This window comes from Fusarium odoratissimum (assembly GCF_000260195.1).
Source record: "Fusarium odoratissimum NRRL 54006 unplaced genomic scaffold supercont1.14, whole genome shotgun sequence".
Taxonomy (NCBI): Eukaryota; Fungi; Ascomycota; class Sordariomycetes; order Hypocreales; family Nectriaceae; genus Fusarium; species Fusarium odoratissimum.
In genome coordinates, this window is record NW_022158700.1 from 544,152 (window position 1) to 558,126 (window position 13,975).

The 13,975-nt window shown below is 49.6% G+C and overlaps 4 protein-coding genes across 5 annotated transcripts; 2 read left to right on the forward strand and 2 right to left on the reverse strand.

Moving 5' to 3' along the window:
• Window positions 1–348: 348 nt before the first annotated feature.
• FOIG_09014 (H+/K+-exchanging ATPase) lies at window positions 349–5,319 on the reverse strand. 2 transcript variants are annotated; one of them, XM_031209192.1, is made up of 11 exons: window positions 4,731–5,319; window positions 4,045–4,665; window positions 3,920–3,993; window positions 3,590–3,858; window positions 2,997–3,538; window positions 2,701–2,941; window positions 2,254–2,651; window positions 1,854–2,202; window positions 1,334–1,801; window positions 1,168–1,280; window positions 349–1,119 (listed from the first exon to the last, which is right to left on the reverse strand). In XM_031209192.1, exons 2-11 carry the CDS (start codon window positions 4,254–4,256, stop codon window positions 501–503), a joined length of 3,285 nt encoding a protein of 1,094 aa, XP_031061229.1. In that variant the 5' UTR covers window positions 4,257–4,665; window positions 4,731–5,319; the 3' UTR covers window positions 349–500. The 2 variants fall into 2 exon arrangements, with proteins under 2 accessions (XP_031061229.1, XP_031061228.1); XM_031209191.1 differs by having other exon boundaries at window positions 4,045–5,319.
• A 1,304-nt stretch (window positions 5,320–6,623) lies between these two features.
• FOIG_09015 (uncharacterized protein) lies at window positions 6,624–7,972 on the forward strand. The gene has a single exon (XM_031209193.1). It carries the CDS (start codon window positions 6,857–6,859, stop codon window positions 7,916–7,918), a length of 1,062 nt encoding a protein of 353 aa, XP_031061230.1. The 5' UTR covers window positions 6,624–6,856; the 3' UTR covers window positions 7,919–7,972.
• A 639-nt stretch (window positions 7,973–8,611) lies between these two features.
• Window positions 8,612–9,445, reverse strand: FOIG_09016 (uncharacterized protein; the record flags this gene model as incomplete). Its single annotated transcript, XM_031209194.1, has 1 exon — window positions 8,612–9,445. The coding sequence occupies one exon, from the start codon at window positions 9,443–9,445 to the stop codon at window positions 8,612–8,614; it is 834 nt and encodes a 277-aa protein (XP_031061231.1).
• A 2,514-nt stretch (window positions 9,446–11,959) lies between these two features.
• FOIG_09017 (uncharacterized protein) lies at window positions 11,960–13,368 on the forward strand (the record flags this gene model as incomplete). Its single annotated transcript, XM_031209195.1, has 2 exons — window positions 11,960–12,972; window positions 13,078–13,368. The coding sequence occupies exons 1-2, from the start codon at window positions 12,049–12,051 to the stop codon at window positions 13,366–13,368; spliced, it is 1,215 nt and encodes a 404-aa protein (XP_031061232.1). The 5' UTR covers window positions 11,960–12,048.
• Between the last annotated feature and the right edge of the window lie 607 nt (window positions 13,369–13,975).

The following is a 13,975-nucleotide window of genomic DNA, read 5'->3' on the forward strand; positions in this document are numbered from 1 at the left end:
GTGTCCGAGATCTACTTTTCGAAACATTAAGTAGGTTCATAAATACTCTTATGCTATAGGAGGTCCGTCCAAGTGGTATGAAGTCTAAACAGTGAGCTACATGTGTTATTTGCAGTTGGGATCCGTGACTAAGATTTCAAATCACCACACAGAACTTAGCTACACAAGCTTTGATGACTTGAAGTCTAACAAGAAACCTAAATTCTCAAGGCCTATTACAGAAAGCGACCAATTAGTCCACTTCTATAGCACCAAGGGTACTATTGTTGACGTCATCAAGTTAACTAAGTTCTCTGTGGTGATATAAGCTCTCAGCCACCCAACTTCCACAACAAGTCACGGTGAATGCTCAGAAACTGTCACGTGAATACATCACAGTTAGGAATAACGAATACATATGCGCTACTTGTGTGTCTATCTAAGGTCGTACCCAAAGAGTAACAGCCCTAATCTAGAGTGCCCGCGCTGAGGCCAGGAACAGGCCAAAGGCGACACATCTCTTACCAAGCCAACTTGGCTAATATTCCATGAGGCCATCTCCGGACACAAAACTTGCGACCTTCATCTAACAAAAGCTGTAAAATACCAAAAGCAAAAGGAAGAAACCAGTGTTCAACAGGGACAGGCGTCGTTCCCAGAACAGGCTGCAGAGGCGGGATGTACAGCCAGAAGATAGCCATAGCAAGCGAAAAGATGATAGCAGGGAACAGGTACCAGTTCTGCGTGTTCGGGTTGAACAGTGGCGGATGCTGAAAGATACTGAGTCGACGAGTTCTAGTCGCCATCAGATTGAACCACTGCATCACAACAAGGTTGACAAAGTAGATAGACGAAGCCTCGTTGGTCTTGGCCAGGTAGTAATCTGGATCAATACCAGCAGGAAGCTTTCCGAAGCTGAACCACAGCTCACTGAAGGGGATGCCCTGACGCTGGAGATACCAGAATGCCATGGCGAAGGAGGCGACTGTTTGGAGGACACCGTTGACTCCGTATGCCTGAAGGATGAGCTGCCAGTTGACTAGGCGGTCCTTCTTGATGTTGCGAGGGGGACGAGTTAGGACATCGGCTTCGGGCTTTTCGTAGGATAGCATTGTCGCGGCGGCGCAGTCGGTGAAGCAGCTAGCCAAAGTTAGTAAGTGTTGGGCTACAAGCAGCAGGGATACTTACCAGATGATGATCATAAGGAATGAAGACAGAGCTTGGGGCAGGCCAAAGGCTACAAAAGCCATGACGGGCCAGAACTCTGAGAAAGAGCCGGCAGGCAAGAGGTATGAGATGACCTAGGATCAATGTCAGTCTGTGATCCTTTACATAGAGCACGTCCAAGACATACCTTCTTGAGATTGTCAAACACAACCCGACCATACTGCACAGCAATAATGATAGATGAGAAAGTATCCAGCAGAACCATATCCGCCGCCTCCATAGCAATATCCGAGCCACTACCCATCGAGATACCAACATCAGCAGCCCTAAGTGATGGAGCATCATTGACTCCATCGCCCGTCATGGCCACAACATTGCCTTTCTGGAACTCACGAACGATTCGAAGCTTCTGTTCCGGCGTTGTCCGTGCAAATACGATCTCCTCATAGTGAGTGAGTGTCTTCCACTGATGTTCATTGAGAGACATGAGCTCTGGACCGCTGAGGACGATGGCACCGAGGTGGGAGATAGGTGAATCTTTGGTATCGTCGGGGCTGTAGCGCTGGAGGGCTGTGCTGTCATCGACAGTTTGGGAGGTAACGATACCGGCTTCGCGGGCGATGGCTAGGGCAGTGAGGGCAAAATCACCAGTGACCTATTGGATCATCAGTTTATACTACGGGTACATCGTGAGGGGGGTTACGTACCATGGCGATTCGGATACCAGCGCCGCGCAGCGTGCTGACAACATGAGGAATGTCGTGCCTGAGGGGATCGACAATAGCAACCATTCCAACCAACGTAAGGCCAGTGTTTGACTCCCGTGTAACTGCGTGCTCAAACTCACTCGTCTCCCTATTCTTGGGAAGTTCACTGCCCTTGACGATCTTGCGAGCAAGCAACAAACATCGTTTACCTTGTGAAGAGTAGATGTTCTTCAACTGCTCCACCGTAGCCCGCATAGCCGCATTAAGAGGGATAGTTTCGCCATGCTCAGAGACATAGTGCGAGCAGCGACCGATAAGAACATCAGGAGCACCCTTGATGGTCAGGAGGCTAAATGCCATGGTTAGAAGGTTCATCTTGAGTGCCATGGTGAGTACTTACATATCGTCGGTGTTGAACGCGGTCTCTTTGCTAAGCGTAGCAGCTACAGCCTCGTTCCTGGCGCAGGAAAAGCAACGAATCATGAACTTGTTCTTACTGTTGAAAGCAAGGTCATAGATCTTGTTCCAGCAAGCACGCAAGTAATCAACACTGCTGGGATCAACAAATTCGGCGAATCGGAGGACAGCTTGATCAGTCGCATCACCAAAGATCCTCCTATCAGTCAGCGGAGCGTCCTTTGTAGCGGCATCAAACTCAGATGCGTTGCAAAGAGCAGCCAAAGCACGAAGCTGGATGATCGGGTGGGTAGCAGATTTGGACTGGCCAAACTTGCCGCGAGCGTTCTCGATGGTCATGTTGAGTCCTCCGACTGCGCAGTCAGAGACCGCCATCTTGGCCTATAAACATATCAGCGTAGTTCAAACAGGAGGTACAGAGGAAGCTTACAGTGGTAAGAGTGCCAGTCTTGTCAGAGCAGACGACCGAAACGGACCCAAGTGTCTCGACAGTCTTGAGGGACTTGCAAAGAATCTTGTTCTTCTTCATCAAATTGGCGGTGATGGTGAGACCAGCGGTGATGGAGATGGGAAGACCTTCGGGGATGAAAGCGATGGCGACGCTGACACAGTTGACGATGAGGGTTGGCACGTTGATGAAGTCGGGATGCTTCTTTTTCAGGAACGCGCCCCTGTTGAAGTATGTCAGTGCCATAACGGAAGGGTAAGGTAGTGGAGGGGACGTACCAAATGATGCAGACAACAGCGATCATACTTATCATGATACTGGCAATGATGATGACAAAGTAGAGTACTTCCTTCTCAAGCGTCGTCATCTGGACCTTGGGCTCGTTCGTCAAACTCGCGATACGTCCAAACACTGTCCTGTCACCAGTAGCAACTACAATACCAGTACACGAACCGAGTATACAGTGTGTACCTTGCAGGCCAATGTTATGCGTCTCAAGGTAGTTGGTATCAGTATGATCCACAGTACCCGCCACAGGTTTAGACTCTCCTGTAAGGACTGAACGATCAAACTTGACGTCGGAGGAAGCCTCGATCAAGCGAATATCAGCGGGGAGCTTGTTACCAGCCTTGACCCTGATGACATCGCCTGGGACAATGTCCGCAGCATTGAGGTCAACGAGATGACCATCGCGAATAACATGGCCTTCTTCAGGAAGCATATTCTTGATTGAGGACATGGTACGTGAGGTAGACCAGTCTTGAAACATATTGAAGAGTGCTTGGATGAAGAAAACGGCGAGGAGTACAATGGCGAGTGCCTTTCAAAAATTAGCAAGATCAATCAAAAGTCAGAGAATGGAGAGACTCACCAGGTTGGCAACAGCAGGAGGATCACCCAATGGCTTCCACGAGACAAAGACGAGAATACAACCCGTAAGCAGAATACTTCCGAAACCGCCAAAGAAGTATAGGAAGATTGTTCTGAACCAGTGGGTTTTGGCGGGAGATGGTGCATTTCTGCCATATTCGCGCTGTCTCCTCTCAGCTTGTTCGGTCGAAAGGCCAGCGGTGGATGAAGTAGTGAGTCGTTTCTCGACGTCGAAGGGGGCGATGGTATGCCACTCGAGGTCCGTCAAAGCTGTCACACGCATCGTTGTTAGCTCATGTCAACCTAGTAGAGTCATGCGAGAATATCTTACCTTTTGTCGTAACGTCCCTTGCCTTGGCTAGTTCAGCTTGTTCTTTCCCCTTTGACTCCTCGATATTGAATGACCTGTTACGCGACTGTGAGTACCTATACCCAGCTTCGGTTTTCCAGACTTACACTGTGCGGTAGGTGACAGGAAGAACAAGCGACGGGTCAGCGCGATTTCTCGAGCCCGCTCTATGAATACTCAACGAATCCCTTGAGCGAGAGCGAGACCGCCTACGAGAGCGCCGTTCACCATGACGCGAAACCCGAACGGCTTCATCGTCATCGTTCCAGTGAATGCGCTCACCGAAAAGAGCGGCGTCCTTTTTCTCGTCTTCAATCATGTTGAAGGTGAGAGGACAGGTAACCAAGTGAGAAGGGATGAGATGTCAGAGGCAGTAACAGAGTAGAAAAGAATGGTAAAACGGCAGGAGAAGCTGGGAGAATGCGAGCCCTGATATTTGTTTTGGCATGTGGATAACAGAATAATCGCTCATCATTTCCAGGACAGCTCACGTTAAGCGACTCGTAAAGGCTGGCTGAAGTATTTCGTATAAGTGAGTCCATAACAAAGGTACAATCCTCAGATCATAGCTCAGCTCCGCCTTTAATTCCACGTTCAAAGCAGGATTAGTGACTTTTCTCTTTTCTCGATCCCTTTTCTCCACAGGGCCTGAATCAAGAGGCGTAGGGAACTTAAAAACCGGTGTCGATAAACGAGAGGGATGTGGAGGCCGTTTAGCGTCCGCCCTCCTCAGTGCCATGATATTAGATTAGCCCTGGGAGTGTACCAATACTGTGGTTGAGATATCACCAACTTGGTGTTTCATGCGTACACGATTGGCCATTCTAGGGCATGTGGTTGGTCACCATGTGCACTGCCTCGATGCCAATAAGCAAGCTGGTTACGCTTAAACGAGTAATCCTTGAGCTATGACGCGAAGGAATCGTGGGGAGTCTTGGAACTGTCTTGGTTCCTCGTGCACGGTCTGACTCGATATGCAGGGCACGAGTGAGGGAATATCAAGACACGATAACATTGGACGAAATCCTTAGCTGAGGAGGCGCAGCGTCGATCGTTCTAGGTAATCCGGTTCGGCATGTCCCTGAACTGGGCAAGCTGTCGCGTATGCAAGCTCAGTCTAACTAATGCAGCAAAGGCACAATGTGATCAATGCACTCCATTGACAGAATTAAGCACCGACATCCAAAGAGCTAAGAGAAAACAAGCCTTTTCTTTCCGAGCAAGTGGGTGTATGGGTTGCAGCAAATGTAACATGATCCAGGTTTTGTCAACGGACCCCTCCCTCTAGCCGGAATCTGGCAGCTCGCTAGCAGTGAGGAAACAAAGCCTGGATGAAATGAGGTGTCCGAGATGAGACACTAGCGACGGGCGCAGCTGCCAGCCCACTCACGTTTAGATGCAGGTTATCAAGAGGCTCGATTTACGACGTCTTGGCTGCGAGAGACAAGCTTTTTAGCGCCGGGTCCTAGCGTTCAGGGTCCCCGCCAGTGCAACGCTGTCACGGTCGTTTCGCAAGCCACTCGATGCTGTACGAGAGATTACTTCTTAATATGTCATATCATGATTAAATAATGATCGCGAGATTTAAACCGGACACTTGGTTTGCTAGCCGGGTACATTAGTGAACGGGAACAGATGTAATCCTGTGGCAAAGCGCGATTAACTTCTCGATGAACCAGGACAAAGCAGCGCGTCAATGCAAACTCCCTGGGGTGTTTTGGAAACTCTCATTTCTTGCTCCTTTCACAAGCCCTGAGAAAAAGGTCATCTGGCACAAACAAAGAGGGGAGTTCCGCCGTTGGTGGAGGATGAGGGATTTATCTTAGTCGTGGGTTTCTTTACGAGCGCCGCCAGGTACCGTCTTGTCATTTCTGAGCCTTGAGAATAGGGCTATAGACTACCCCAGTACAAGGCGCTGTTAGCTCGCGTGGGCCAGTATTTAATCCCCGACCCATCGCGCTATCCAGATTCAGGGTGTCAGATTCGACTGGCGGCCTCCAGCCAGCTCCATTTTGCGCAGAAATTACAGACAAAGACCACTTCTGACGAGTCTTCTTTTACAAATCTTAATGATCGAGAGCGTAATATTTATGTAATGCGAGTTTTTGGAAGGCAATGAGGTTGTAAGACCAGGCAACACAATCTCCAAGCGAGGCTGTGAATTTTCTGGGGTCACCACGTCAAGTCTCGAGGGAAGGTCGGTGAAGAAGCACGCGCAGTGTCCAAGCATAACTCGATGCAGTGTTAGCTAAGTCTTTTCGGAACAGCCCTGGGATAGGACCTTTGAACCGCAATATTGCCAACCGATCGTCCAAAGTACATTTGCGATTAAGTGGTTACTCGGTAATTTACTCACTTCCTGGCAGGTCCTGGCAGGTCTAGGGTAATGCGTTCCGAGACCAAAACAGAAACCTCTCATCCGGCTTCTGTTCTTTCCTTTTTCATTTAATACTGGAGTAAACTTGTATTGATTCTTTCTTCATGTGCTGTGCATCTAGATTATTGACTTTTCCCTACCAGCATCAATCGTTCTATCAGCAAGGTGTTGCATTTAGTGTCAGGTTATTCGCATGCTGCCGTATCCGTACAATGGATTTCATTATCGATAAGCCATATCTTATCGTCAAAATACCATGCGTGACGTCACATCATAACGCCCAATTTCTCCATCACCAGCTTCACATGATGAGAATACAAAAGGTGCACTCTCGCCCTCATCGTTTCCATTGAACTCTGCCACCCCGCGGGATTTGGGGTCCGTTGAAGATCTAACCAATCCCAACCCTCAATTGCTCGCTAGATCACCCCCAAAACTCCTCCCTCCCCCACGGCGGGGCTCCTCCGGCCTCGGCTTCAACGTAAAAGACGAGCTGTGATTGGCCTCATTGTTACAAAAACGGCCTTCTTTCCGATGTCATCATGTTGCCCATCATGCGCTCATCTCCACGCTTCGGCATCCGTACATATACCTCCCACTCCCTGCAAACTCTCCTCTCACCAAGATTCATCTCCTCATACACTCACAAACTGCCCGCCATGAAGCTCCTCTACCCAACATCCCTCAAACTCGACGTCCAGAGCCTCGAGGGCTTCTCCGTCGACCTCTTCCCCTACGACGTAAAAAAGACCATCCCCGAAGAGCACGTCGATGCTGAGATCCTCGTCACCTGGACAAACACACCCGAGAACCTAAAAGACGCCGCAAAGCGCCTCACAAACCTGCAATGGATCCAATCCCTCGCCGCTGGGCCAAATGATGTTCTGGGTGCTGGTTTTGACGCCTCCAAGATTAAAATCACAACGGGTTCGGGTCTACACGATCACACTGTCGCTGAGCATGCGCTGGGTCTGCTGCTCAACGCCGCGCGCCGCTTCTACGAGATGCGCGATTATCAACTCCAGGGAAAATGGCCCGGTCATTTGGGCGGTCCTCAGCCCGATAGACCCAAAAACGCATTCACTACACTGCGCGATGCTCGTGTTCTCATCTGGGGCTTCGGCAACATTGCAAAGACCCTCACCCCGCAGCTCATCGGCCTCGGCGCCGACGTTCGGGGCATTGCGCGCCGAAAGGGCGTCCGCAACGGAATTGAAGTCTACAGCGAAGACGATCTCGACACACTCCTCCCCGAGACCGACGCGCTTGTCATGATTCTCCCTGGCTCTGACTCCACGCGCCATGTTCTTAACGCTCAGCGCCTGAAGCAATTGCCCAACCACGCGTGGGTCGTCAATGTGGGGCGCGGTACATCTGTTGATGAGGATGCGCTTGTTGATGCGCTTGAGAAGGGAGAGATTGGCGGTGCGGCGCTGGATGTGTTTGAGACTGAGCCGCTTCCTGAGCCGAGCAGGATCTGGAAGGCTCCTAATACTATTGTGTCGCCGCATGCGGCTGGTGGAAGACCTCAGGGTGCGGAGGGGCTTATCGCTGATAACCTAAGACGGTTTAGGGCGAAGCAGGAGTTGAAGAACCTCATTTAAAATAGAATAGAGAATAAAATTAAATACTTCAAGTCAGTCATGATCGGTTTAGAGTGAAATTATGGTGATCGGAGCTTGCATTCTGCAGACAAAGCCTAAGGTCCAATTGATGAAGGCATTCGCGATAAAGCTGTGACCCACTTTTCCGCCATGATGAAGCAATTCGCAGGCACTCCTTCAGTTGACTGGACATCTCTCAACGAAACACCATAAGCTAAATGGGACTCACAGATTATCCCTTGCTATAAGAAACTATCTCAGGTCTGACTGGTAGTGTAAACAAGTTCTAAACGAGGCTTTACCATAGCTTAGAGTCGAAAGGTTGGCTGGAGATGAGTGAGAGAAAAGAAGCTCAGTCAAAGTAGCCTAGCTCTAATCGCAATGAGATGGCTTGAAGTCCGATAATACTAAATTAAGTCAAGGATATATCACGTCAAAGTGAAAAGCAGAGAGAATTGAGTGATCGGCCGATCTATTGACTATAGAAAAAGAAACTAAAGCAAACTGCAAGTCCGAACAAAACGAATGTCTAGTACAAGTTCAAATCCCCATCCAGATATCCTAAGCTGAGATACCGTGCTCCCCTATTACTTTTCGTGCTGTGTCAAACCCAGCCCAAGCTGCAACCATCCAAAGCTGAAACTCGATCACCCTCCAGTGTTCCTCATGGCAGTGTCAGTGAGGAGTTGTCACTTAGTTGTGCTTCTGCTCGTTGTTGCCAGCGTTGTTGTTGTTGGCCTTTGCAGAAGTCTTGGCCTTCTCACCAGTCTGAGCCTGATCCTTGCCATCATTCTTGCTCTCAGTCTTGGTGCCGCTCTTGTTATCAGCCTGCTTCTCAGAAGGAGCTTGTCCGCGGGGCTCATCATGAGTAGGAGCAGTAGTAGGAACCTTAGCCGCAGGACATCCCTTAGCAAAGACATAAAGCTCATCATCACGACGAGGAATCTTGGAGGGAGCAACCTTGTACAGCTTGCACACAGGCGCAGAGGCATCGGCAGGAAGACCAAACAGGAAACTCTGGCAAGACGCCTGAGCATCACAAGCATCCTGGCACTTCTCCGCCGTCTTAACACTAGGCGTAGCAAAAGGCTGAATCTTGCTGTTACTGGCCCCAGAAGGCGCAGTGTTGCAGACAAGATCCCGCGCAGCCTTGCTCTTCACCTCACCGCGCGGCTTATCCTGCGTAGGCTTGGTGTTGGGCACAGCCTTGTCAGAGCACGCCTTGTCAAAGACATACAGGTTGTTTCCCTGGTTAGGGACCTGGGCAGCAGGGACGGAGTAGAGCTTGCAGGTGGGAGCCTTGGCATTAGCGGGAAGGCCGAAGATGAAGCTCTTGCAGGAGGAGTCGGCGGCGCAGAGCTTCTGGCAGGCCTTGGCGGTGGAGGCGGTTGGGGAGGATAGGGGTTGGATTTTGGCGGAGGGAGTGGCGGAGGGCGCGATGTTGCATTGCTGAGAGCGGGTGTCGAAGGGGTGGGCGAGGATGGCGGTGGCCATTGAGGCGGTGAGCATGGCGATGGTGGTCTTCATGATGAAAGTGGTTGAACTTGAAAGTTGAAGTTGAAGTTGATGTGAGTAATTGGAAAGAGTGTTGAGAGAGTGTGAAGATGTTTGATTGAAGTGATTGTGTTGGTGAGTGAAAGGTCAGTCTTTGTCGAGATTTCATGATTCCTTTATACCTGTTGAGCCGATCATATTCAAGGATCTCATAGACAGCATTGTTCCGCAACTCTTCATGACCGCGTCAGCTATTTCCGTAACGACGTGAAGATCAGACGCTTTGACCTGCTGGAGTTGGCAGCATCGCAGTATCGATGGCCATGCAAATTGAGGCTGGAGCCAGGTTCACATCATGCATGTAAACAATGCCTCTGCTGACGGTCCCGAGCTTACGTGCCCCATTATGAGTTCAGTCGAGGTAAATCTTCTAGAGTTACATGGCACAGAAAGTATGATCTTTGGTGGTTAGTCAGTAGCCGTCTACTGGTTCACAGCATGACGTGTTCTATGTTATAGTCACAATGCTATGTCTGCCTTCAACTCCATTCGATCAAGAATCTCGTCAATCATTAGTGGTCATGCTTCCATTCGCTGGACGGAAAGTTCCGTCGTTCATTACGCCTGGGAAGAAATGATCGCTGGTTATTTGCCAGCATTGGGCCGATCCCCCACATGCCGTTGAAACAAATCATGGTTCCTTTACGTCGGAACCCAGGAGGCTGGAAGAAGTCTGTAGGTTTGCGCTAAAAGCTTGTTCGTGGGTTAGAGGCTTGCAGTAACTGCTGATGAATCGTGGCTGAGGCTCTGCTGAGGCTCTGCACAAGGGATTATTCGAGTTATGAATAGAACTTGGCTATTATTCACGGTCCAATCATTATTTTGTTCACAATAATTCTTACTGACTTTTCCAATCACTTTACAACACTCGAGTTCACATCGATAGCTAGGCATTGTTGTGTAGACAGTATGCCCAGTCAGTACCAACCTTGATCCTGTTCACCATATAGTTCATATTTCGTGAACATCTACCATTAATCAACAGCTCCCGGGTAGTTTTCAATTGGTCTTTGGATATTATTCTCCTTGTATTAAGTGGCTGTGCATCGCCTTTTCTTCGATCCACTCATCATGAAACGGCCAGCGTCCAAACTACTGCATACAGTGCGCCCCAGAAAACGTTTCGACTAAGCCCGCATAAATATCCACGTCATTGGAACCAAAGCTCAACAACCTGGTCCGATCTGCGGACAATGACACCTACAGTTACTATTCTTACTCTTACCAACAGGGGGGAGGGGTCTTGATTGGACCATGATATCAGCGAGCAGGCCTGTCAACGGTCATAGCTGTGTTGTGTCTTCCCGCGGATCATCCCACTTCCCGCTCCGACATTAGCTTCAGTGACAAGCTTTCGGATATAAATGGATATCGGCACTTTTCACCAATAGAGGTTCTTGTATTGTATTCGGATGAAACGGAAGAAACATTTTGCCGAGCTGACTTTTTTGATGTTCTGTCGGGAGAAATGTATAAGGATGGCAAGCAGCAGGGGTTGAGTACGAAGGCCTCAATATTGAGGCTAAGAGTGGCTGAAGGTTTCAAAAATCGACTTAACCATTCATTTTGAAGTAGCTCAGAAAAGAGCTTACGAATTTGAAGAGTGGCAGTAGTGGAAGCTGAGTGAAGCTGCGTATGGCAGAGTAGAAGCTTGCATGAATCTGAATCAATAGTTCCGTAACAGAGCCCATGGTGATTCCACAATGTGTTTGAGAATCGGGAAGAATGGGCTGTCGGGCGTGTAGGTAAGAAAGCTCATACGTGCGTCTTCGCCGACGAAATGACCAATTTCGGGATCGAGACCAACCTCCGGATGGATGATGAGACGATCGAAAGAGCCCCTTCGGAGCTACTCGAGAGTAGTACCAGCCGATACTGGATCTCCCGGAAGTCAAGCCAAGAGGATTATCTAGCTGAGTGAAGAAGATAAGGACAAGTAACTTCGTAGATGTCTTCGAACACAAGAGTAATCTATCACGAAGGGCGGGTTGCACGAGATGGAATTGCATACCTCACCTGTCCCCATCACGCCAGGGGAAAGCTAGCTGTCTCTCAAGCCCACGAGATCTCAATTGAGAATGAAAGTCGGGTCTCCAAGGGCGTAGCGCAAATTAGACATCCTCCTGTTTCCCGGCATGACCTCCGGGATGATACCAACAGTTCAGCCAGCCACAAGACCTTGACCATCTACACCAAAGCCAGATCATTCAACTCCTGAGCCCGGCTGCGTCAAGAAGATGCTCCTTTCCCACATCACGATCATCAATCTGAAGATTTTTGAGCGTTAGCTCCCAGACTATCGATTTCAGATTCATGCAGACCTGCATGTTGAGGGTCTTTGTACACTGAATAGCGTGACAAACGCGTCACTAGGAAAAGACTCCTCTCAACTACATTAACAGACTACGCTAAAGGTTTGGATGTTTCGAGGATAAATACTTGAGTTCTCTCTCATCAACTTCAAGTTTTCTCATCACAGCATCAAACACTCTAACAAACACTCTCATTCATCTTCACCACACTCTTTCAACCACATTCTTTTACTCTTCCCAATCTCTTCAACAGTCTCAGTCACAATGAAGTACTCTCTCACCCTCCTTTCCCTCTCCATGGCCTCCGCCATGGCAACCCCCTTTGCCTCCAGCACCCAAAAGTGCAACATCGCTCCCAGCGCCTCTTCCAACCGCAAGGTTCAACCTTACCATACCGGCAAAGCTGACACCGCCATCGACTGCCAGACCTTCTGTGCCTCCGATGACTTCTGCAAGAGCTTTGCCTTTGGTCTCGTCAAGGGTCACTCGCACCCCAGCTGTCTCCTTTTCAAGGTCTCAGCTTCCGAAGTTCCTGCTCGCAAGGATGGTCTTCACGTCTTTGATAAGCAGTGTGCTGCTGATCGGGTACCCACTTCTGCACCTACTACCTCTGAGCCTTGGGGTTCTGTGCCTAAGAAGGTTCTTGTTCGTCGATCTTTGAAGTGCAACTGTGCTGCTTCTGGTTCTGCGAGCGGTGATGTTGAGCCGTTCAAGACTACTACCGCTGCTACTGCTAAGGACTGCCAGGCTCTTGCTGAGGCAGATACTTCTTGCCAGAGCTTTTTGTATGGTCTTCCTAGCGGATCAAGCACTCCTGTCTGTAAGCTTTACAAGGTTGCTGCTGCTAAGGTTCCTGCCCGCGGCGACACTCTCTTTGTCTTTGATAAGGGCTGCTCTTCTAAGCAGGTCCCTACTACCCCTCCCACTGAGGACGCTCCCCGCGGTCTCATCGGTACTGCCAAGGCTAGCAAGGTTCAGAAATCTGCGCCAAAGGCCACCAAGGCTGCTGAGGTGAAGGTTGAGAAGCAGAACAACGACGCTTACAAGGTTTCCAACCCTAAGCCCAAGACCACCAAGGTTCAGAAGCCCAAGGCTAAAGCTACCAAGGTCGTCAAGGTTGAGGACGACAACACTCAGTACGCTCAGGTCGGTGATGACTCTGTCAAGCACCAGGCCAAGGTTACCAAGGTTGAGAACAAGCAGCCCAAGGCCACCAAGGCCGCAAAGGTCGACAACAAGAAGGTCCAGAAGAACCAGGACAAGTCTGGCAAGACTGAGGCTAAGGTCACCAAGGTTGAGAACAAGCAGCCCAAGGCTACCAAGGTCCAGAACAGCAAGCCCCAGGCCACCAAAGTCCAGTACAAGGATGAGACCAAGAACACCAACGACAAGGACAACACCAACGAGAACAAGAACGTCAAGGCCGACAGCCCCAAGACCCTCGCTACCAAGGTCCGCAACAACGAGCACCAAGCCACCAAGGTCCAGGCTGTTGAGCACCAGGCTACCCAGGCCGAGGGCAAGAAGTCTGCTTGCAAAACCACCAAGGGCTCTGCTGCTCAGCCTAAGATCACCCAGGCTTAGAATGCCCTACGCTGAGGAGGAAGTGGCCATGTCAAGGTGGTTCTATTGTAGAGCCTTCATTTCTTTCCCGGTTTTCGTCTCTGGGACACCTCTGTCTGTCCGTCGTTTCTGGCTCCTGGAGCGACGACAGGGTCTGCCTCTGTTGACAATCATTTTCCTTTCGTATCTATCTGCTTCATCTTCTGTACTCTTATAATGTTTACATAGATTCGAGCTATATAGTCTTTCAAATAACACCCATTTCCTTTTTCTCAGTCGACGCGCGCTTTGATAACAGACTTTGTTCATTATACATTAATTCGGGATGAAGATGCATTTGCATAGTGGGCAGTCGACATGATGTTCCTTGAACCAAGAGTCCAAGCATTTGGTATGGAACACGTGCTCGCATGTCAACCGCCGTACATCTTCCTCATCCACTAGAGTCTCAAGACATACAGCACTTCATAGCAATCACTGTTAGCATGACTCCAGCTTTGTAGCATTTCGACGTACCATATCTCTGCCAGGCTGACTTCTGTTGAGCTCACACTTGATTGCTTTCTAACATCCTTGTACTTGATAGATGGATTCGCTCGGTTCAATGTCTGTAGGTTATGTCGCTCTA